The sequence below is a fragment of the Saccostrea echinata genome, unplaced genomic scaffold (assembly GCF_033153115.1).
Source record: "Saccostrea echinata isolate AGI-Se365-2 ecotype Australia unplaced genomic scaffold, CSIRO_AGI_Sech_v1 ptg000028l, whole genome shotgun sequence".
NCBI classification, from domain to species: Eukaryota; Metazoa; Mollusca; class Bivalvia; order Ostreida; family Ostreidae; genus Saccostrea; species Saccostrea echinata.
The window spans coordinates 886,522-911,449 of NW_026889777.1; the positions used below are offsets into that span (position 1 = coordinate 886,522).

A 24,928-nucleotide genomic window follows, 5' to 3' on the forward strand; every position below is an offset into this window, starting at 1 on the left:
AGCGTTCGCTCACCGTTCAAGTGGGAAAGTAGAACGTTTCAGGGACTGTAATTACAGCAGTCCAACTGTGGATTTAACACTAAATTAAAATCTCCACACCATATGACACTGTTACAGTTCATTTCTTCAATGGATTGTTGAATATTTTCAAAAAAATTTGGTGTATCAGTATATGGGCCATATACTGTGCATGAAACAATCTCGTGACCCTCTATACATATTTTTAGAATATGATAGTTTCCACCTTTATCACCTTTTTCCGTGCATATTTTAAAATAAAAATTATTATTGAAAAGTATTGCCACCCCTCTTGAGTTCGAAGTATAGGAACTAAAATAACACTGATATCCCCACATGTTTCTGACCTCATTTTCTACATCATTAGAGAAGTGTGTGTCTTGAAGACAATAAATATTATAATTTAGACTTCGTAAGTAGTTAAAAACATCTCTTCGCTATGTGATATCGCCTAAACCTTGACAATTAACAGATAATAATTTAATCCCCATCAAAATTTAAAGGCAGAAACTCTTGAGACCTGCTGGAAGATGATCCAAAATAGGTAATTTCATGCATGCATGTATACATAGAGAAGAAAGAGATAGCAAAGAAGCACAGGATAGTAGAGAAAGAAAACATCTGAAAGAAACAAAGCATAAAAAATTCTACTGTAATGACAACAAGCTCTCGTTTTTTTCCAAATACATGTACAGGCAAGTGTCCTTACTGATCTTTAATCTCTCACAAGAGTGTAAACCGGAAGTTGTCTAGAGAGCCATAAGTTCCAAAAACAACAAAGTATACATGAACGGAAATGCTATTCCCGGGAAAGAAATGCATTAATTCAAGTTGGCTATTTTCTCTTCAATCTTGTCAAAAATATCGATAATGACTCTTTCATCTCCAATTTGTCCATACACATGTCCGTTGAAATACCAGGCTGCTTTGACTTGTTCGTGTTCCAGCAACTCGTTGATAAGCTTACCGTTGAGCAGTGTCACATCGTCGCTTAGCCTGATTTCGTTTTCAGTATTTTTCTTCAGAGTCGAACGGTGTTTCATAATTCTGGCTTTTGAGGTATTGTTCCTAAGTTTCATTAAGATCGGTCGCTGATATCCTCTTCTGCCAGGAATCCTGTGAGTTGCCATAATGTCGTTATCCGTTATTTCTACACCTGAATTTTCACGGATGATATTTTGTACCAATTCCTTAACATTTTCCTCGGGTAATTCTTTCACTCCGTGAATGTTCACATTATTTGTCCTGGAATACTGTTCGTTCCAGTTGGCCTAATTCATCGCTGACCTGGCTAACTTTTTCAATTCTTCATTTTCTATAGACATCACCCGCATTTGATCTTTCAATTCTTCAATTTCAGATATCTGTGAATCAATAACGCCCATTAGGACTTTGCTTTTTCCTCAATGAGATTTTCCATTTCTCTTTTGTGATCGGTAATAATCTCTCTCACAATTGAGCCAACAATGTTTTTAATAGCTTCCTTATTTACTGTATTGCCAACACTTTCTTTGAGGGATTTAAGATCCGCCATTATACTTCGTAAAGCATCGTCATGGCTGTATTGTTTCTCATGTTCACTCATACTTGTGTTTACCGATTTTGATCTGCTAGTATTTGTATTCTTAGATGATCTGGTATTAATGTTTTGGGCTGACATGGCTCAAATATACAAAAAATCACACAAACTGACATCTTCTCTGATGTGGATACTTTAGAAAGAGTTTTGAATAAGTACTATTTACCCAATATTCACACACTGCTCGACTCATGAATATTGCATGTTCATTCCAACACTGTGCACTTTGCGTGTCTAAAAATTCTCATAAACTGGCAACTGTATATACCTGGATTCTATATATCATAATATAGCTGCCACACATTCCATGAATACACATAGACACTTGCCTTTACTACGGAGCACCCTAATCGTGTATAACACACACGGCCATTACCGGAAGGAAAAAAAATCGTTTTCTACTGTTTTGATGTAAGGAATAATTTAGGGTAAGGCTTTATTAGGGGCAACCCTGCCTTAGGATCGAAATTCACGAAAAACATACAAAAATAAGGAAGTCTGGTTTTTACAACCTGATTTAACATTTGCACCTGCAATTTTCATAGCCAGAATAGCTCGATTGGTATAACAACTGAGTATTAACATCGCAGAGTTTACTCAGGTGACCTATTGCTATCTGTTTTCGTCCGGCATGGTGCGTCGTGCGTTAACAATTAAACATTTTTTGCTTTTTTGGAACTACTGAACCAGTTTTCAACAAATTATGGCGTATAGCATCTATGAGTAAAGGGAATTCAAAATTATGAAATGCATGCCCCCTGTCCCCTGGGTATCTACTAGGAGGCAAACAGAGTACAAAATTGTTATAAGTGAAGCAAATGAGAGTCACTCTCTTTGCTAGGTTGTGTTAATCAAAAAATCTTTATACACATCTATACATGTAATTTAATTAACAGGTTATTTGATTGAATGAGAATACAAGAAAGAATGTTATATATATAGAAACAAAAAATAATGACTGTTTGGTTTAAATGAGTAAAGCATGCTCAAAGTCGGATTCTTGCCTGGAAAGCAGTATAAAAGATTGACATTATTTATACATGTAGCAACAGTTCCAATTGTACGCTCAGTATGTTTATACAATGGTGTCCTGTTTGACAATTGATAAGTTATTGTCAGGTAAAGTCATGGTTGACAAGAGACTGGATAAAGTTGTTGTTTTTTCTTTATCAAAGTGAACAAATAATCATAGAGAGGCAGGGTGACTAGGAGACATGTTGTTGTTAGTGACTAGTGGAAAATAGCCACGTTGTAAAGCCAAGTCTCTATTTGTGTACGGAATTGTAGCACTAGGCAAGTGACAAAAACGTATCTGTATATGTTGAATAACTTACTAGGCAAGTGTCCATTGTATTTGTATATTTTACATTCATTATCATCCCTATAAGACTTGGAAAAAACAACTACAATCCCAAGGAGATCGCTTGGGGTCTAATATTTTACAATAAGGGTATTTTTACCAGATTTATAATATTCTTGGGCAACATAGCTTCATCTATCAACTAATTTTGTGTGATAGATCCTTTACAGTGTTGTATTATACTCGGGTGACCGTTAAGGTCCTTGGGCCTTTTCTTATTTTGTATAGGGGCTTGTGTTTTTTCCTTCAATTATCTATCTTTTATGTATGTTCATTCTTTGTATAAAACACAATTAATAGAAAGCAAATCGTAAATTTCATTGTAACTAAATCACAGTCAAGCAGAACTATACCCCATTATAGCACAATTTCTTCGAGGACAAGAATTATTCACTCTCTGTTTCTCATTAACAGGTATTCTCGCCTGCAATGAGCTGCGATGGATTTCTATTGTATATACGAGGGTTGTTCGAAAAGTTCGTGGACTGATGCCATAAAATTAAAACTATGTAGTCTATGCTTACAAAATTTTTAATGAACATAAAACAACAAAAGTTAACCCCCTTCCCCGCAGTCACGCATTTTAACGCATATACCGTTACCCGGCAGTAACGCATTTTAACGCATATACCTTTACCCCGCAATCACGCACTTTAACGCACATTTCGTTTTTGACGTTTCCTGCTCTGATAACGCGTAAAGTTTAGATGGTATGATAATGAATGATTAGGTAATAAATTCTGTAATTCTATTCTAAAATATTTCGCAAAATTAGAATATTTTCCCCATTTTAATATGTCCAAGTCGTATGATTTATTTGACGAAACTTCGGGGCGAGTCAAGCAAAGTTTTTCTATTAACGCTAAATGAGCTCACCACTGGAACAATTGGCTTGGTGATGTGAAAGTCCTCCAATTGTGTGTGAGGTGGGGCCCTCGATCCACAATTTACCAAATTCCACAAATGAAAAGTTTCTTGCCTTATTATTATTATTATTATTATTATTTTTTTTTTTTTTTTTTTTTTGATTTTTTTTTTTTTAATTTTATTTTATTTTTTTTTTATTTTTTTTTTTAATTTTATTTGTAATGTTACTGTTTGATGGAAAGCGTGCACAGAAAATGACGGAAGGAACCGATAAAATTACGACAGAGGTTCATATATTCGTACAGCTGCAGAGAAAAGGGGTTTTGATCATAGAATAATTTTTTAATTTTGTTATTTTTCGCTTTACACAGTGAATCACACGGAATACACATACACAAAATAGTAAAAAAAAAAAAAAAAAAAAAAAAAAAAAAAATCATGCTGAAAGTGAAAGTAAAATGTTCATGTAGATCAATTTCAACTTAGATTATTTCATAATCAATTCAGCGTTCTAAACATTCATAAAAAAGAAGAAGAAACAGTGTTGCACTTATGTCTGTGAATTGACAATTTGATTTTCAAAAATGTATAGAAAAACAAGGTATTCAGGAAAATTTGATTGCAAGTACCTGTATACTGGATACCTGTTTGATATTTTTCAAAACAGGGCTTAACGAAATAACTGCACACGGATACAAAATAATAGACATGTCTTATGAGTTGTCAATGTTGGCGTTTTCACTAGATTGAACTGGTATATTGAAAGTTTTGATCTGTCAACAGTTTAAAAACATATTGATATGTTTATAATTAGTCCCCTACCGGTGAAACCGGAGGGGACTATAGATTTCCTCTGAATCTGTCCGTCCGTCTGTCTGTCTAGCTGTCCGTCCGTCTGTCTGTCTGTCAGTCTGTCCCACTTGGTTTTCCGCACTTTTTTCCTAAACGCTTGCAGATATTGAGCTGATTTTTGGTATGTGAGTGTATCTTGATGAGTTACAGATCAAGTTTGCATTTCGTTCCGCTTCATTCATTTTTGACGGAATTACGGCCTTTTCAATTTTTAGGGGTTTTCCGCAATTTTCTTCTAAACGCTTTCAGATATTGAGCTGATTTTTGGTATGTGACTTGACCTTGATAAGTTATAGATCAAGTTTGCATTTCGTCCTGCTTCATTGATTTTTGACGGAATTATGGCATTTTCAATTCTTAACGGGAACCACATTACACTTGCCGGTAGGGGACTAGTATTGCTAATGCAATACTCTCAGAATGCTTGTTATACTTGTTTGTTTGTTTGTTTATCGTACGGATATAAACCATCTTAATCAATCTACGTTTTTGAATATTCCCCCCTTTTCTCAACGTCTAAGTGCACGTGTGAAATCATTGTAGCTTTGATGCTTCCGGTAACCTTTCACTTAGAATCTCTCTAATCATTAGCAATGTTATAGACAACATGGGAAAGTATACAAACCGCGACGATTTCATGTCTACAAGGGTCGACATTTAAGGCCTCGCTTTTTTTAATTATTGTCAATATAATCCCCCCTCTTTTTAAAAAAAAAAACAAATACTTTTGCACCAAAAACCGGTGATAATGAATCGAATTAATACTTAAATGTACAAAGAGTTGAAAATGAAAACACAAAACACGTACACCATGTGCAAATATAGAGGAGGGGAGGGTTCAGGGAGTTTGACCCTCCTTTTTAGTGTTACGGCCATTAAATCTACATAGTGAAGAAAGCAATTGCATATTTGTAAGTAGAATCCCCATCTTTTTTAGCACACATAAACATATGCATGGGCGCCCGGCACCTTGTCATTTATGAAGTTAATATGTCAACAAATTCCTGGGCTAGCTGTTAGTTTTTCAGTGGGTATAGGCTCGATCCCTTAGGAATATTCCTTGAACCGCCTTGAGTACATTCATATTGTAGGTATAAGCTTATTAAATACCTATCCATTAATTATTAGTCGCTACGGCATGTAGTTTTAGAATATACATATACACTGTAGGTTCGTTTATGTCTACACTGCATACACTAGAAATAAGATGAAGTCCATGAAAAACTCTAGGCAAAGTAAACTGTCCAGAAGGGGACGACGATGTGGTCTGATGGGATTCTTCCACCAGCCACATTGTATATGCACATGTAATTGCACAGGAAAGAGAGCAATTTGACGCATTTGACAGCCACCTTAAATTGTGGATGGACAGTTAACCCGTGACTGTATTTGCCATCCCTGCATCACCAAGGCATTTAGGCAATTGAAACGCAATTCCTCGCCCGGAAGGAGGGGTTACACATCTTCGATCAACTGCTATCAAAATAGGAGGGCTGATCAGAAATTATCCGCAACTTTGCATCTCCGGAATCATGCTCAGCATTCTCGGCATTTTTTTTTTCATTTCCGACATTTTTTTTTTTACATTTCCGGATTTTTTTTTCGTAAAAGGGGGGGGGGGTGTTACTTTTTTGCAATTTACTATTAACCTGGTTGGTGGAAATAGAATATCTAACAGAATAAAAACATTTCGTTTATTTCAAACTACATTCTCCAAATACATGTATATACAAACAGTCATTTTATGTCTCCAAATTTATGAATGATAGCTCTAAAAACTCAACAACGCTTCCATTAAATATTCCAGTGACTGCACCTAATTTATGTCCGAGACACTTGATACTGATCTCAAACTCAACACTGGTTTCTTTAAAAGCAAAGCAAAATATGTACCTTATTTGGATGCCAATGATTTATTGTTTAAAGATTTTGACTTTCGATAAAGTAACAACCACCTACCCCCCCCCCCCCCACACACACACACACACACACACTTACGCACCTCAACCCCCCTTTCGTTAAGTCACTGGACAGTTGGAGATTTTTTATTAGTTATATTTATTAGATTTACGTATCTTCAGCCCCAGTTTTATTGCCTGAAAAATACTATTTTATTAATGTCGGAAAAGAAAACTATAAAATGTAGGAAATGAAAAGTGAGATTTTTGAAAAAAAAATTCGGGAATGAAATGCAGCAAAGTATTGAGACATTCTGTTTATTTTCCTTTCTGATCTATGCATGAACATTTTTTTTTCGGTTAAGATAGTAAAAATTTCACAAACACAATAAATTAAAGATTTTTTTCTGCCATTAAATTGTATATTTTAATAATATGATGATCACAGGGATAACGGCGCAATCAAAACAGCAGATATTGAAAAATCTGTGTATCCGCTACGCACCAACTCCTGATAGCTCATGCATAATTGATGAATTAATTTGGTTGTATATGCTATATTTCTTATTTTGACTTTTTTAAACGCAAATTTGATTGAATTCGATGTAAATACGCATATTTATCAAATTCATAATGCCATAGAAATCTGATTATGAAGCCAAAATGTATTCCGTTGGCAGGCCTAGCAAAAAAAGTGGAAATACTTTCTATATTTCTCGATAAATACAGCTACATGTACCATTAATGCATTTTCATAGAAACCCTTCCAATAGTACAAACAGCCAGATTTGCTCAACAACTAATCGGAATGCTTAGGACACCATCCGAAAAATTCAAATACTAGGCCTATCGACTTAGTATATTACCAATATATTGTTTTTAAAAAATGTGTTTAAATGCATACCAAAGAAAAGAAATACTGCATTTCGATGTGCTTTATGCGAGATTCGCTTTTCGAAAAAATGTATGCTTTTCTTTATTTCTTGGCTATTTAACGTGCTGATTTTTTTAATAGTAGTCGACTTGTACATGTAGTTGGAAAGATATTGCTAATTTAAGATTAATTTTTGTTTAATGCCAAGTTGGCAGTTTTTCAATCGTATATCGGCCAAAATTTTACCAAGAAGATGTCAGTAAAAATAAAAAGTCTCCTTTTGACAATTGCTATTGTCTAATAGAAAATCATTCAATTTTTTTTTTTTAAATTTATATCAGATAAATTTTATGTTGAAAGCTACCAATATATAGTATACCAACTTCTCTGTTTCTTGTCATAGATCTCTAAAATAACTGTTATAAAAATATTATATATAATCCATTTCTTTTCAACTATTTTAATTTATTGAAGATTCTGCAACTTTCAAATAAATTGGTTTTACATGTGATTGAAGAAATAAAAAAAGGGGGGGATGTCGTTGTCTCTCACTTTATTATGAGCACAGAAATTGAACCTTGTCTGGAAAATCAAACTAATATTTTGAACAATGTTTCAGATAAACTTCAGTTCTAATAAAGTACAAGCTGTTATATTATAATAAACGTGTAACACAGTCCACACGAAAGAATGATTTAAACAAAATAAACAGGGTCAAATCACCATTAAAAATACTTGATTTTAACTTGCGGATGGTTGAGTGAATTTTGACGATAAATACAGCAACCTATTTTACAATAAATCGCTACACACAATATAAATATTCATGTTCCAAATCACGTCTTTTCTGCACGTAATCGCAAGTGCTCTGCGGGGAAAAGGATAACGTCATCAAACAGTGACAAATGTAATGCGACTATTACGTCACAGACAGAGCAAGGGGCAAAGAGTTAAAGAAATGTAGAAAATTTTAGCTTGATACCTTGAATATTTACAAAATTATCATAAAATAAAAAAGACATTATATGATCACCCGGCGCTGTCACCATTTAGTTTCATGACGTCATTGTTTTTCGATGTCCGCATTCTCTACCTCATACACTTATCTTGATGAGTTTCATTGGAGTTAAGTAAAGATTTAAACCCGTCTTGTTTATATGACTTTACAATGTCATATACAGCTGATTTCAGTGCATATAATATTGAAAATTGATCTGAAAGATTCTCACTTGATTATAACAGCATTGTTGATTGTCGGAGTTTAACATCTATCACACATGATCAACACCACTTTTCGACGTGAAAAACTTTGAACACCCTTACTACAAATCGACATTCACTTTTACATCTCTCGTCTCTTTAATCTTTTTCGGCGTGTGAAAACAAGTACTCTGAATGCATTTTATTTTTCAGTAGCCCATTTAAATAATTCCTAGGTCTATGCCAGTTTTTCCAGGGGGTGAAACTTTATAGAATGTTGGAAAAAGAAACCCACCCACCCTTTCTGACATCATTACAACCCCATAATTGTTTGAACATTTCATATAAATTTTACGATAAAATTTTATAGAACTTACAGAATGGGGTAAAAATTGCAAATTTTACGGTACAATTGTGGCATACCACATGAGTGAATTAACGGGATTCTTGAATGACGAATGCTCTAAAAAAGAGTTTTTTCTAAGTTACACTTAGGTAGAAAAAACGTAATCTTCGAGGTTGCGCTGCCTGGACATACCATTGCTTTCAAAAACATCAACAATTTATTAAAAAATAAAACTAATGATGTACAGTTCGTTATATATATTAAAACGATGATGCTAATTAAAAGTTAAATAATTCATTGATGTATCTTAAGCGGTTTTAATTTTATGGCGCTAGTCCACGAACTTTCCGAACAACCCTCGTATTCCTTAAAATTTAATCAATTCAGTGTATTACATTACTTTTATTCCGTATGTTCCACTAGTACAGTTTGTCTGTATTATTGGAAAGTACACGTATTGCTTCTATTATCTGAGATAAATATATTTAGAAATTCCTACATGAACTAATCAATGTTCTAAATTCAGTTCTCAAGTTTTCAAACAGTAGGACTACATATCAGTATCTGCACTCCCTTGGATATCATTAGCTGCTTTTTCAATAAAAATGGAACTCGTAAATACAGTGCAGGGAACTTATTTTGTTACATAAACCAGCATCAACATAAGCATTAGTAGCATCAGGATCGAGCTACCATCAGCATCAGCATTTAAAAAACAGCATTACCAGGATCAGCATCAGCAAGCAAAGGATAAAACCAGCATTGACCTACATAAAATCAGCATTATCCTACTAGCATCAGAAAATCAATGAGTTTTAATTCAGTAAAAAATTAAAAAAGAAAGAAAGAATATTGCTTAAAGTATTCACATTATTGAAACATAGTGAGATATTATGATCAAATAATTGTAAAAGGCACTTTTATTGCTTTAAACGGCAATGCTGAAATTCATTATTTACTTCCAGTAGCATGATGCTACTTCCGGTAGCATTGACCTAATTATAAAACAGCATCAGGATAAGGATTACTAGCATTAAATCAGCAAGCAAAGGAAGCATTCAAATCAGCAAGCAACAGAAGCATTCAAATCAGCATCGATGCTGTAACAAAATTAGTTTCCTGCACTGTATACTTACCTTGTCATTGGTCATTTGCAAAATTATTTTGTTAAAAAACATTCTGATTGTACACACAAGTACTCTGAAGTTGACATTAAAAAGATGCTTGAGTTTCTGATTGACAATATCTATGTGGTTTTTGGAGACCAGGTTTTCCAACAATCTATTGGAATTGCCATGGGTACCAATTGCGCCCCGTTATTAGCAGACCTTTTTTTGTTATCATATGAAGCAGAATTTGTCCAAAATCTTGTGCGTGAAAAGAAGAAAAACACTTGCTGTGGCCTTCAACTCGATATTTAGATATGTCGCTGACGTATTCTCATTTAACAATGGCTATTTCCATTCTGATGTCGATACGATATATCCTGGTGAGCTTGAGATAAAAGATACCACAGAGTCTGACACATCTGTTTCATATTTGGATATTTTACTTGAAAAAGACGTTAATGGTAATCTAACAACCAAGCTTTATGATAAACGTGATGACTTTAACTTCTCAACCGTCAACTTCCCTTACTTATGCAGCAATATACCTTCATCACCTGCATACGGGGTATATAAGTTTTATACATTAATGGCATGTTTTTATAATATCCATGGAAATGTGTTGTAAAATAAACACACATAAAGAAAAAAGAAAAAAAAACAAAAACAAAAAAAAAACAACTATCTAGTCAAATGAAAAGTAAAGAAAATAACAAATGAGCCATTCCAAGCAACAACACCCCCGCACCCCATGTAATTTTTTTTTCTTTCGAAAATTACTTTTTCTTCAAAAATAAAGTACACCTAGTGGTAAATATAACCTGTAAATATTACAGGTGAGTCTTGTCTCGTTATAGATTTACAGATAATCAAAATATATGTTACCCGCCAAGCAAAACCTCCCTATAAGGACTTTTGGTCAAAATGTGGATTTTTGCATATCCTAGGAGAACATTAATTAAGCTCTTTAGCATGAAGTGAAATATATGATGTATTCTGCCCTGACGCCATTTTCTTCTAGCGACGTCAAACGAAATGCATTTATCATGACGCCATAAATAAGAGAGTTGTCACAAAAAAGGGAAAAAGCTTTTTAAAGTTTAATACATGTACAATGTTAAAATTTTCAAATTTACCTCAGGGGGATGAATATTTTATTCAGAATGGGGGGGGGGCATTTTTTATAAACAGATTTTTTTATCATTCCCTCTCAACACAGAATTTTTATTTCTAAGATGACCATAAGACAGATTATTTATTTTCTTCCCTGGAAGAAGATAAGCAAATAGAAAAAAAGGAAAATAGAAAACCAAACTCTAAATTTGATGACTGTGTTATGCGGTGTGCGTTTTGGGGGGAGGGGGGGGGGATCAAAGGCAAATTTTATGAAATCATACACGTATTATGTCTCCCCTTCCAGGGGAGACATATTGTTTTTGTCGATTTTCTTCTTCTTCTTCATCCAAATTTTGTCCAGGCCGTAACTTTAATACCCTTTGACATTAAGACTTCAAACTTGGAACATAGATAGATGACATTGAGAAGGAGTGCATGCTACCAACATTTTTGACCTTGACCTATTTATAAGGTCAAGGTCAATCTTTTACATCAAAATAGAGTCCAAGCCATAGCTTGAGTACCCTTTGATATTAGGACTTCAAACTTGTAACAGAGAAAGAAGACATTGATACAAGATGCAACACACCAAATTTTTTGACCTTGACCTCTTTTCTTCCTCAAGGTCAAATAGGGAAAAAATTTGATTAGACCATTACTTAAGAATCCTTTGTTATAAAGACTTCAGGCATGGAACATGCAGAAGTGGTATGAAGGAGGGATGCATGCCACCATAATTTTTGACCTTGATTCAATTATTATAAGGTCAAGGTCAATCTTTTACATCAAAATAGAGTCCAAGCCATAGCTTGAGTACCCTTTGATTTAGGACTTCAAACTTGTAACATAGAAAGAAGACATTGTTACAAGATGCAACGCTTCAAAATTTTGACCTTGACCCCTTTGTTAAAGGTCAAATAGAGAAAACATGAATAGACCATTACTTAAGAACCCTGACATTAAGACTTCAAACTTGGAACATGGAGAGGTGGTATAGAGGAGGGGTGAATGGCAACATTTTTTTCACCTTGACCTATTAATAAAGTCAAGGTCAATCGTTTACATGAAAATATAGTCTAGGTCATAACTTGAGAACTTTTTGACATTAGGATTTCAAACCTGGAACAAGGAAAGACAACATTGAGACTAAATGCACTGCATCAAAATATTTGACCTTCACCACTTTCTTCAAGGTCAAATTAAGAAAAACATGACCAGACCATTACTTGAGATCCGTTTGACATGAAGACTTGAAATTTTGTACACAGAATTTGAGTTGAGATGCACTGCATTATTATTTTTGACCCTGATCATATATTTGCACTCATTAATGTTGGTAAAGAAGGGGAGACGTGTTTTTTTGTAAAACAAAAACAAAAAAAAAAAAAAAAAAAAAAAAAACAATACCCACTAGTTAAAATTATAAGTGTTAACATTGTCAAATTTTAATTATTATCATTCATAAGTCTTTTGATGCCTTGAAATTTCACCACTCGCTACTCACCATCAACAGGAGTACAGGTTGTGTCTTTCCATGGATCCTGAACGAATGGACGGATTCTTTGATACAGGTACTTCTGTCTCTCCTTTGTTAAACTACCGGGTTGGATGGACCTTGGACGAGCACTTGTATCGAAGAATTCTGGGTTGTATTTCAAGAGTTTAAAAGCAACCTTTTATCGTTTTTTGATTTCTGGCAAAGTACGAATCCGGGCCTGTCTAGCGTAAATCTGAAAATTTGATACCTGGTATTCCCTAATCCTTTAACAGGAGAGAAAATAGATTAAAAAAAAAGCCATCCAATCTAATCACATCCATGTTTCCTCCCCCTCAAAAAGAACTGCGTTGTTCAAATAGCAGGTTTTGTCTACGATGCCACGTAAATCTGCAATACCGTTGCAATCTGTTCTCCTATACAGACGCTTGATGTGGGCTAAGTTTGAGTCAAACAGGCATATACCAAACAATAATGAAAAATGCGTTGAATAATGGTATGCATTTTTAATTTAAAAGTGAAGCGTACCTTGCATGACCTGGAACATGCATCATAAAAGTAATTTGCTGCTGATGTTTATTGTTTATCTAAAACACTTACGTGAAATTGGTCCATCAGCATTCATTAATTTTCTTAGTTGAGAATGTAAAAAAAATTCAGTGACTTACACATGCAGAAATGAAATATGCGTTTTCACATCATTGATTTTAAAGGCAAATTTTGACGTAATTGAGCTAAGGGAGGTTTTTGTTGGCGGGTCACATTTTGAATAACATTTAGTATTGAAAAAATCCTGCAAATTAATGTGCGTAAATTATCGTGTGACCTTTATACTCTACAAAATATCATATTTTGGGTACATGTATTAAAAATCTACACAGGCAATACGTTTTCCCCCCAAGCTTTTTATAACTTTAGTGCTGATCAGTTGAAAGTATCATGTAGTTTAAAAAATGAAAGAAAAAATTGGGGGCCATTGACGTAAATTTTGAGCCAATTATTAGCCAAAATATGCGATTTTCAGACAAAAAAAAAAACATTGTAAATTTTCTGCTGCATGGATATGCAAAATTTGCTATAAAAATATTACTTAAAACGTATATTTAATATTCGCAGTAAACAATAACAAAAGAATTCTCTCAGTAAGGCCAACTTTAAAAAAAATTGTTTGGTTGCCCTCTCCCGACCGACTGGCTCACAATGGCCCGACTCAAAATAGTTTCTTTCCACAAGGTACCTAACTCAAATTCAGACCCCCCCCCCCCCCGGTTCAAACTCGTATTTTATTAATTTATCAATCATTAACCTTCTTTAGCAGGACATAGATGGCTTCCAAATTCTTTTTTCTTTTCTACTGAATCGTTCCAAACTTCCTTCGTAGAGCCTCTAAAGTAATTGTAAACCACTCATATCTCTCAACACATTTCAAGACGTTACAGAGGATACATTAACTTCCGGTTAGCAAGCGATAGCCGAGTGCTTTCAAGAATACTCGTCGACATCCTTAATATCTATAGTTTAAGGTATAAAGGATGTTGCTCGAGGGAAGAAATCCTACCTTACTAGTACGCTGGGTAATTTAAAGGCAGCACTGTGTAACAATGGAAAATTGAACGATAATTGCCATATTTTTTTTAATGAAAATCGACTAATAAACGTGTATTTTAACAATAATTATAAAAATGTGTTAAACTTCCAAACTAATCTTAAGACGACTTAGTTTTCTTTTCCTACACATTCAACCTTGTCCTTTAATATTTTCAGTTTCAGATGTTGCCCGAGGGAAAAAATCCTACCTTAGTAGTACATTTGCTCATTTCAAGGCAGGACTGTGTAACAATGGAAAATTGAACGATTTTTGTCATAGCAGATTGACCACAAACCCATGGTATCGGATCGATCTGGGGACAACCTACAACATTGACGAAGTGATAATCTATAACAGGAGAGGCTGTTGTGGTAAGTATAATCCTAAAAGACTCTGCAATCATTATCCATGTTGTATTTTTGTTTATTTTGTTTCAAGTTTAGTAAAGGTTTTTTTGAAATGGAAAGGTCAAATATATATCATGAAGAAGATATCGCCAAGAGATTTTTTTAAAGTGAGAGAGACGAACAGCTTTCTGAAAGAAAAAAAAATTTGCAATCCATTGAACATGCCTGAGCATACAAACTGTTTTTAATTTTCATCCTTGTCTGTTGTACTCTGTCTTTAATCAATTTAACAATTTTAGCTGCCGCTTTTAAATTGTGGCATACATTTTGCAAAATTGAATAGATTTAGGCAAAGGATGAAAATTTGACGGTTTTTTTTCTTGGTTTTACTTAGATAAGACCAATATTGCAAGCCAATTTTTTCTAAGCGCCTCCACCACTCACAAATCTAGGGTTTATGTGAAGTAGAACAGAACAGAACAATTGCCTAGCAAAGATTGGATATACTGCAAATCCAGGTTGGCTATTTCGGTCAAAGGGGGGAGTTAAATTGAAACTAATGGTCTTCAATACAACCAGAAATCAAACTGTTTATTAAAGAAGCAATATCTCCCTCAATCCCAGTTTTAAAATCTATTATATGAGAGATAGGAATGGAGGCCCAGGACCCTGCAACTGGCTGGGGCAACTTTGATCACATCAATCAATATTAATCTTTACGACTATAGACTAGACACACTAGCAGATGAGCTCTATTTTTATTAGGCAATTAATCCTCTATCAAAGATAAAGAAAAAGGCATATGCTTCTTAAATAGGGTTTATGCTGATGGGGTGCTCAGTTTGAAAAATGTGCTCATTCTAGGAAAACACACTTGCTTATATCTGGGCTTGTGAAGGAAGATTTTAAGATTTTGTTGAACAAAATGCTTAAGACATTATTTAGAAGTGTAGGACAAGAGAGAGGATGCCCCCTCACCTTTTGACAAAAGTTTTTTCATTAGTAATAGCCAGAAGTGCAAGCTTAGACCGAAGGACTTTTTTGCAAGTTAAATTAGTAAGAGACGTTTGATTTTTTCCCCCTCTTGCCCACAAAATTCTACTTACACAGAAAACATTAAATGCACATTCTTCCCAAAATCGTCATCTTTACCACAGTGAATGATCATTCATTATGTTTCATGACAGTTTTGGATTGAAGTATGATAACGGGGGTTTAATTATGGGGAAAAAACTAAGTTAGCAAGTGAAGTTTGTATTTGATATAAAGACAGCTTCTACTTTTTAAATAATTTCAAAAATTGTTTTTTTTTTTATGTATCTGTATATATAATCTTTTCTTTACTTGGGTAGGTTCAGTTATGTTTCCAAAAATTAAACCTATTAAACCTTCATGAGTGCAAGTTGTTATACTGGTATACACTGTTTGCTTTCTTTTGATACAGTTGATAAGTAGCTTTATCCTTCTGACATTATTTTTTTTTATACAATTCTGATTCTAGGGAAGCGTTTCCGTAATGCTGTGGTACAAGTTGGTGACTCATTAAGTAGTTTGAAGACATGTGGCACTTTCAAAGGGCCCGGAAAAACTGGTCAAACGATAAGAATCAAATGTCCTGGCAGAATGAAAGGGCGCTGGGTTCAAATCCAACAGAAATATCGTGGCTACTTACATTTTGCCGATGTTCAAGTATCTGCAAGCAAGTCAATAACCCAACCGATCAAAGCAGCCCAAGCGGTGGGTAAGTAAAGGATGTATTCACAATTTCAAAGGAATTGACCTATAGGATAGAACGATTTCCCAGAAAAGTCACATTTAAAAATCAATGTTCATTGTTGTTTTCTTTTTTTTTTTTTAATTATTCTTTATTTTTGTTTTACACATTCTGCTATTTCATACAATTTAAACATATGTTTAAAAGAATCTACAGAAGGTGTAGTTTTTTTTATTTCAGAGAGAGAGAGAGAGAAAGAGAGAGAGAGGAGAGAAAAAGTTGGAGGAGAAAAAAGGGTTGCATGCATTCATGAAATATAAACACATATATATCTGTAAGAGTCATTGAAATAATTGATTCCAAGAGTTCCAGCAGGTGTGAAACATATCCTTTTCACCTTTATTATAAGCAATATATTTTTGTGTCTTCCCTGTGCACCTCATTGTGTAGATATAATATATAAGCCATAGAAAAAGATTATTTGGTATCTTTTTTTTTCATCCAAGAACCTCAAAATAAAATTATTTTTTGGTATTGATATTTGAAGATTAGTTTTATTTTCAAAGTAATCTTCAAATTCTCTTAAAAAATATTGTACACTATCACACTCCCAAAGCAAATGTTCAATTGTTTCTTCTTCCACCTGACAGAATGTACAATTCTTATTTTCTGTGATTTTAAATAAATATGAGCTAAAATTCTGTTCAAAATTCGATACTGAAACCATTGCAGTTTTCAATTATTTGTAACTTTAAAAGGCAGTTTAAAAATCATTTTCCATTATTTGTCATTCAATTCAAATGTTTCATTCCACTTTCTTTTACCAGTAGGTTTTGTACTATTATGATTGAGAAGATTACAAAATTGCCCTGATTTTTTGCATTCTAGAAGGGTATATATATTTGACATAACCAGAGGGTTTTGTGAATTAGTAACATTTTCTTCAAAATTAACTTTTTTCATCCACGCCTTAAGAGCACTTATAACACTCATGTATTCTAGAAAAATAGTTTTCACTTGAGGATAAATATCACAAACAGATTCATAAGTCAGGAACAAACCCTCTTCATTAATAAGATCATTAAGGTATCTGATATTAGAGTGATACATGGTTTTATTAAGAATTACTTTTCCCCCACAAGAATGTCAGGATTGTAAAATAGTGGAGTGTTTGCTGTTACTGTAGTTGGGTTTTGTTTATGATGTAGCTCAATCCATGAATCAAATACATCAACATAAAATTTGTTTTTCAGTGATTTCTTTATATTTTTGATATATTCATTTCCGCACGTTGTAACTTTATTTAGATCTAGATTTGGTATAAAATCATGCAGGCCTCTATTTGACAATAAGAGTTTTCTCATCCAAAATAATTTTAAAGAAGATATAAAAGCCTTTACATTTATCATCTTTAATCCCCCATCTTCATATTTTTTAACAATTACATCCTTTTTTATTCTATGTTGAGAGTGGTTCCACAAGAAGGAAAAGAACAGTTTATCCAATTCTTTATAAAAGTTGTCATCTGGATTTGGAATTGTCATAAAAATATGGTTTAAAAGAGGCAAAACCAAAGTTTTAATAACAGTAATTTTTCCTATTGGTATTAGGTGTCTTTTCTCTCATTGATGCAAGATTGATTTTATTCTACTTAACTTCGGCTGATAATTCAGTTTAGACATATTTTGAAGTTCTACATCAAAATTAATTCCAAGTAATGTGAATTTGTTAGTCCCCCACTTCAAATTACAATCTCTAGAAAGGATATCTTGACTATATTTTTTAGATCCAATCCATACTGTAATAGTTTTCGAAAAATTAACTCTTAGTCCAGACATTTCAGAGAAATGTTGTAATACTTTAATTGTTTCTGAAAGTGATTCCTTGCTACCATCAAGGATAACTGAGGTATCATCAGCTAGTTGTGAAATTTTCTTTTCATTATTACATACAGTAATTCCTTTAATCCTTTTATTTTCTCTTATTTGTATAGCTAGAATTTCTGCACAAAGTAGAAAAATATACGGTGATAAAGGATCACCTTGTCTACAGCCTCTTTGGATATTGAAGGATGCTGAGAGATTGCCACCTTGATTAATAGCTGAAGTAATGTTATGATAAAATAATTTTACCCATTTGTGAATGTCAGGTCCAAACTTAAAATAAGTTAATGTCTTTTGTAAAAAATTCCATGAAACAGTATCAAAGGCTTTTCAAAATCAATAAGTAGTAGAAGACCAGGAATTTCTTCCTCTTCAGTATACTGTATTATATCATAAATTAGCCGAGTGTTTCCCCTATATACCTGTTAGAAATAAAACCAGTTTGATCAGGATTGATAAGTTTATCCAAATAAATCTTTAATCTATTTGCAATGGTACCAGAGGCTATTTTATATACAGTATTTAAAAGTGTAATTGGACGCCGGTTTTTAATATATTGTCTTGGTTTTTCTCCTTTAGGTAAAAGGGTAACAAGTTTGGCTTTCCAGAAAGCCTGAAATGTCATCTCTTTGGCTTCATTAATGTCACAGAATAAACAGTGGAATGTTATATTATTTTCTCAGCTATTACAGGCAGTAGTATCGCTTTTGAAAAAATGGGGGGGGGGGGGTGGAGGACAAAAAAAAAACAACGATTTATCTGAACAATCTTTGACAAGGGAAAAAAGGGGCTATCCAAACTCAACATTTTCATTTCTTGGAAGGGAAGGAGGGATTACAACTTTTCCGACAAACATATTTTGAATTATAATACATTCTCATTTGATGATTTGACGTACCATACTGCAACAAAAGGTGGAAGAGGGGTCAAGGGTGCGCCTCTTCAATGTTTGGTGCTATGTGCCTGTATTATTTTACCTGTTGTAAATATGCTTTATTCAGTTTAAATATATTTTGTATAATGTCTGAAAAAAATTCTAACCACTGAATCAAGCACGTTTCAAAGCTATTAGAAATTTAAAACAAAAACCGATTTATTTACCGATTCAGATTTTAATTAACAGACACAGGTTTGTTTGTTTTTTTTAATCAGTCGAACTATGGAAACATGAGGTTATTCAAGTTCAAAATCGGTGAAAAATTTAATTTCAACGTAAATAACATATATCATGTTTAGTTACACCCAATCTCGTATTTTTATTTTTTAGCTCAGATACGCCATATATAGCTTTAACAATTATTCCGAAAGAGAAGATGGATAAAAACTTAGCGTTCCTTTTGACTTTAGATCTTAGCCGCCTACTACGGCAGCAAAGAAGTTTTAAAGCGCCAACTTAAATTAATCTGAATCTGAATTAATTCTCAAGACTTTCCTTATTTTCCTCAATCGTATCCTCTGAAGTGACTTGGCCATCGAGCCACTGGGATTTGATTGATTATCGAGCCACTTTGAATATCAAGGGAAAAATTGAGACACTCATCATGCCCCTCTGCTGCCCATGCAGATTCATGTTCTATCGCTATATTATGTATAATATAAGTACATGTACATGTATACGCTCCTGGGAAAAAATCATGCATAGAAAGCATAGAAAGGTAATAAAATTAAAACGTTACCATTTAAAATTAAGTATTAACACACCGAAAAGAACCCTAATCTACCAACATTGATTTTATAGGCTGTTCCATGAGACACACATTTAAAATTTAAAGTTTTGGCTTTATTTCAAGAATACGAGGAATGATTTTTTTTTACCTTTTCTCGTTGACAAAAAAAGCAAATTAGAATTGCATAAAGAAAATTATAACAGTTGCTTCCTTTATTAATTCTTAAATTCTGGGCCAGGTAAAGAAAACTATTTATACTTTTCTTATACTTTTCTACAGGGGTAAATTTAAATAAAAAAGAATAAAGTGCACACATCCGAGAATTAAAATACTCATATAATGATTCTTTATGATCTTTATTCCAATGCCTGCAGCACTGAGTTACTTAAACCAGAGACATTTATGTTTCTGCCTAAATTGTGCTTTTAGGTAAAATTTCTTTTCTTTGAAAATTATTTATTTATTTTGAATAAGTTCTGTTTTATTTTTCATATATATATATATATATAGGGCATAATTATCGATTGACTAAAGTGCACATAAAAGTAAAGTTTTTGCCATTGTATATATGCATTTAATGTGAGTTGTTATTTATATGTTTTCACTGTTTTCTTTCGTCAGTAAATCTTGGATCCACGCCTTGGCTTATACATTCAATATGCCATGTTTTGTGTATATTGATCCCTGCGCGCTGACCATCGTTTTACGCAATAGCCTAGATACAATGTTTATGTGTATAAACCGTGAAGACCCACCACCACCCAAGTGGTCCTACCTCTATTACTCTTAATGAACACTGGTGTAGTTTTACTTTAAGATGGACCATTTTGTTTAATAATAATAAGACAGACTTTGGTCAATTTTGTTTACATCTCTATATTTAGAAATCGTGTCATCGTCAGTTCCTTTGCCAGACCACCAGCTTATCAATGGCAGCTTACACTAGGGCTTCACTTCCGGTGATTCAAACTTAATGTGTCATCTCCCGAGGGAGATGACAATAATTCCATGTCTCTGTGTGATTGACAGACTATCATTTTCATAAGCGTAGTTAATTGACCTGATAACAAAAATTCCAAGATATCGCCAAAAGACCTTAAAAAATTATGATGAGAACCCGTCAGAACCTGGTGATTTATTTGCCTTCATTTTGCTAAGTGTTTTAGAAGCCTCCTGTAATGTAATTTTACCTTCTAAAGACACACGTTCATCTAAAGATAACATGGGAATATCTTTGAAATTTAGCTCAGAATTTAAGTCATATTCATTTAACTCAGTGTTAGGTGTAGAGTATAAGTTTTCATAAAATTGCTTTGTTTCATCCAAAATTTCCAACTGTTCTTGAGTTATCTGCCCATTGTCTTTAACAAGTTTGGGAATTATTTTACTAGTAAACTTTCTTGATTCTAAACTTCATGTACAAAAATAATGAGATGGTTTTTCCCCTTCTTCCACCCATTTTGCTCTACTTCTTATATACATTCCTTGAAGTTTGTATTTTCTAAGTTTTTCCAATTTTTGCTTTTTTCCATTGAGTTCCTCTACATTGTGCTCAGAAATATTTTCTTCTAATACCTTAATTTCTTCTAATAATTCTTTTTCTTCATTGACTTGTTTCTTTTTTTATATATGCAGAATATGAAATACTTTTCCCTCTTATTTCCATAAGTAGAGTTTCTAGAAATAACTGATCATCAATGGTAAAATATAGATTTTCATCTAGAATAGTATCAAGATTATCAAGGTCATACACAGGAAGTGCATATTGCTTTTTCACATTTGAAATAACATTTCTGATACAATCTAGGTATTGCTTATCACCAAGTAAAGAATTGTTTAATTTCCATAATCCCCTTCCCTTTTTAAAATCATTGAAAGTTAAAATCATTGATATCATAGAATGATCGGACCTGTAACTTGGTTCGACTGTACATGCATTAAGAGAAGGTAGCAATGACTCAGACATTATAAAGAAGTCTAACTTACTTTGTTTAAAAGGATTTTTTTTCTCCATGTGTACCTTCGAAGTGTTTCATGGAGTTGTCTAAAGGGATCTACATAACCATATCCTTCCATTATTTCTAATACTTTTTCTCTAGCCTTTGGGTTATTAATTGATTTATAATTACAGCAGTCCAGCTGTGGATTTAACACTAAATTAAAATCTCCACACCATATGACACTGTTACAGTTCATTTCTTCAATGGATTGTTGAATATTTTCATAAAAATTTGGTGTATCAGTATTTGGGCCATATATTGTGCATAAAACAACCTCGTGACCCTCTATATATATTTTTAGAATATGATAGTTTCCATCTTTATCACCCTTTTCCGTGCATATTTTAAAATCAAAATTATTATTGAAAAGTATTGCCACCCCTCTTGAGTTCGAAGTATAGGAACTAAAATAACATTGATATCCCCACATGTTTCTGACCTCATTTTCTACATCATTAGAGAAGTGTGTGTCTTGAAGACAATAAATATTATAATTTAGACTTCGTAAGTAGTTAAAATATCTCTTCGCTTTGTGATATCGCCTAAACCTTGACAATTAACAGATAATAATTTAATCCCCATCAAAATTTAAAGGCAGAAACTCTTGAGACCTGCTGGAAGATGATCCAAAACAGGTAATTTCATGCAAGCATGTATATATAGAGAAGAAAGAGATAGCAAAGAAGCACAGGATAGTACAGAAAGAAAACATCTGAAAGAAACAAAGCATAAAAAAGTCTATTGTAATGACAACAAGCTCTCGTTTTTTTTCCAAATACATGTACATTCAAGTGTCCTTACTGATCTTCAATCTCTCACAACAGTGTAAACCGGAAGTTGTCTAGAGAGCCATAAGTTCCAAAAACAACAAAGTATACATGAACGGAAATGCTATTCCCGGAAAAGAAACGCATTAATTCAAGTTGGCTATTTTCTCTTCAATTTTGTCAAAAATATCGAACATGACTCTTTCATCTCCAATTTGTCCATACACATGTCCGTTGAAATACCAGGCTGCTTTGACTTGTTCGTGTTCCAGCAACTCGTTGATAAGCTTGCCGTTGAGCAGTGTCACGTCGTCGCTTAGCCTGATTTCGTTTTCAGTATTTTTCTTCACAGTCGAACGGTGTTTCATAATTCTGGCTTTTGAGGAATTGTTCCTAAGTTTCATTAAGATCGGTCGCTGATATCCTTTTCTGTCAGGAATCCTGTGAATTGCCATAATGTCGTTATCCGTTATTTCTACACCTGAATTTTCACGGATGATATTTTGTACCAATTTCTTAACATTTTCCTCGGGTAATTCTTTCACTCCGTGAATGTTCACATTATTTGTCCTGGAATACTCTTCGTTCCAGTTGGCCTAATCATCGCTGACCTGGCTAACTTTTTTCAATTCTTCATTTTCTGTAGACATCACCCGCATTTGATCTTTCAATTCCTCAATTTCAGATTTCTGTGAATCAATAACGCCCATTAGGACTTTGTTTTTTCCTCAATGAGATCTTCCATTTCTCTTTTGTGATCGGATATAATCTCTCTCACAATTTTGCCAACAACGTTTTTAATATCTTCCTTATTTACTGTATTGCCAACACTTTCTTTGAGGGATTTAAGATCCGCCATTATTCTTCGTAAAGCATCGTCATGGCTGGATTGTTTCTCATGTTCACTCATACTTGTGTTTACCGATTTTGATCTGCTAGTATTTGTATTCTTAGTTGATCTGGTATTAATGTTTTGGGCTGACATGGCTCAAATATACAAAAAATCACACAAACTGACAACCTCTCTGATGTGGATACTTTAGAAAGAGTTTTAAATAAGTACTATCCACCCAATATTCACACACTGCTCGACTCATGAATATTGCATGTTCATACCAACACTGTGCACTTTGCGTGTCTAAAAATTCTCATAAACTGGCAACTGTATATACCTGGATTCTATATCATAACATAGCTGCCACACATTACACGAATACACATAGACACTTGCCTTTACTACGGAGCATCCTAAGCAAGCGTGTATAACACACACGGCCATTACCGGAAGGAAAAAAAATCGTTTTCTACTGTTTTGATGTAAGGAATAATTTAAGGTAAGACTTTATTAGGGGCAACTCTGCCTTAGGATCGAAATTCACGAAAAACCTACAAAAATAAGGAAGTCTGTTTTTTACAACCTGATTTAACATTTGTTCCTGCAATTTTCATAGCCAGAATAGCTCGATTGGTATAACAACTGAGTATTACCATCGCAGAGTTTACTCAGGTGACCTATTGCTATCTGTTTTCGTCCGGCATGGTGCGTCGTGCGTTAACAATTAAACATTTTTTGCTTTTTTGGAACACTGAACCAGTTTTCAACAAATTATGGCGTATAGCATCTATGAGTAAAGGGAATTCAAAATTATGAAATGCATGCCCCCTGCCCCCTGGGTATATACTAGGAGGCAAACAGAGTACAAAATTGTTATAAGTGAAGCAAATGAGAGTCACTCTCTTTGCTAAGATGTGTTAATCAAGAAATCTTTATATAATTTAATTAACAGGGTATTTGATTGAATGAGAATACAAGAAAGAATGTTATATATATAGAAACAAAAAATAATGACTGTTTGGTTTAAATGAGTAAAGCATGCTCAAAGTCGGATTCTTGCCTGGAAAGCAGTATAAAAGATTGACATTATTTATACATGTAGCAACAGTTCCAATTGTACACTCAGTATGTTTATACAATGGTGTCCTGTTTGACAATTGATAAGTTATTGTCAGGTAAAGTCATGGTTGACAAGAGACTGGATAAAGTTGTTGTTTTTTTTCTTTATCAAAGTGAACAAATAATCATAGAGAGGCAGGGTGACTAGGAGACATGTTGTAGTTAGTGACTAGTGGAAAATAGCCACGTTGTAAAGCCAAGTCTCTATTTGTGTACTGAATTGTAGCACTAGGCAAGTGACAAAAACGTATCTGTATATGTTGAATAACTTACTAGGCAAGTGTCCATTGTATTTGT

At 33.6% G+C, this 24,928-nt stretch overlaps 2 protein-coding genes across 2 annotated transcripts in view; both read left to right on the plus strand.

Annotated features, from left to right (window-relative positions):
• Window positions 1-5,418, plus strand: part of LOC133194003 (zinc finger MYND domain-containing protein 11-like) — a 187,921-nt gene extending 182,503 nt beyond the window's left edge. Inside the window, exon 16 of the mRNA XM_061329914.1 lies at window positions 5,407-5,418. The gene's annotated coding sequence lies outside the window, so the exon portion shown is untranslated. The remainder of the gene's footprint in view (window positions 1-5,406) is intronic.
• Window positions 1-24,928, plus strand: part of LOC133194001 (uncharacterized) — a 163,464-nt gene that overhangs the window by 44,611 nt on the left and 93,925 nt on the right. Inside the window, exons 6-7 of the mRNA XM_061329912.1 lie at window positions 14,476-14,670; window positions 16,148-16,387. Of these exons, the coding sequence (XP_061185896.1) occupies window positions 14,476-14,670; window positions 16,148-16,387 (435 nt within the window). The remainder of the gene's footprint in view (window positions 1-14,475; window positions 14,671-16,147; window positions 16,388-24,928) is intronic.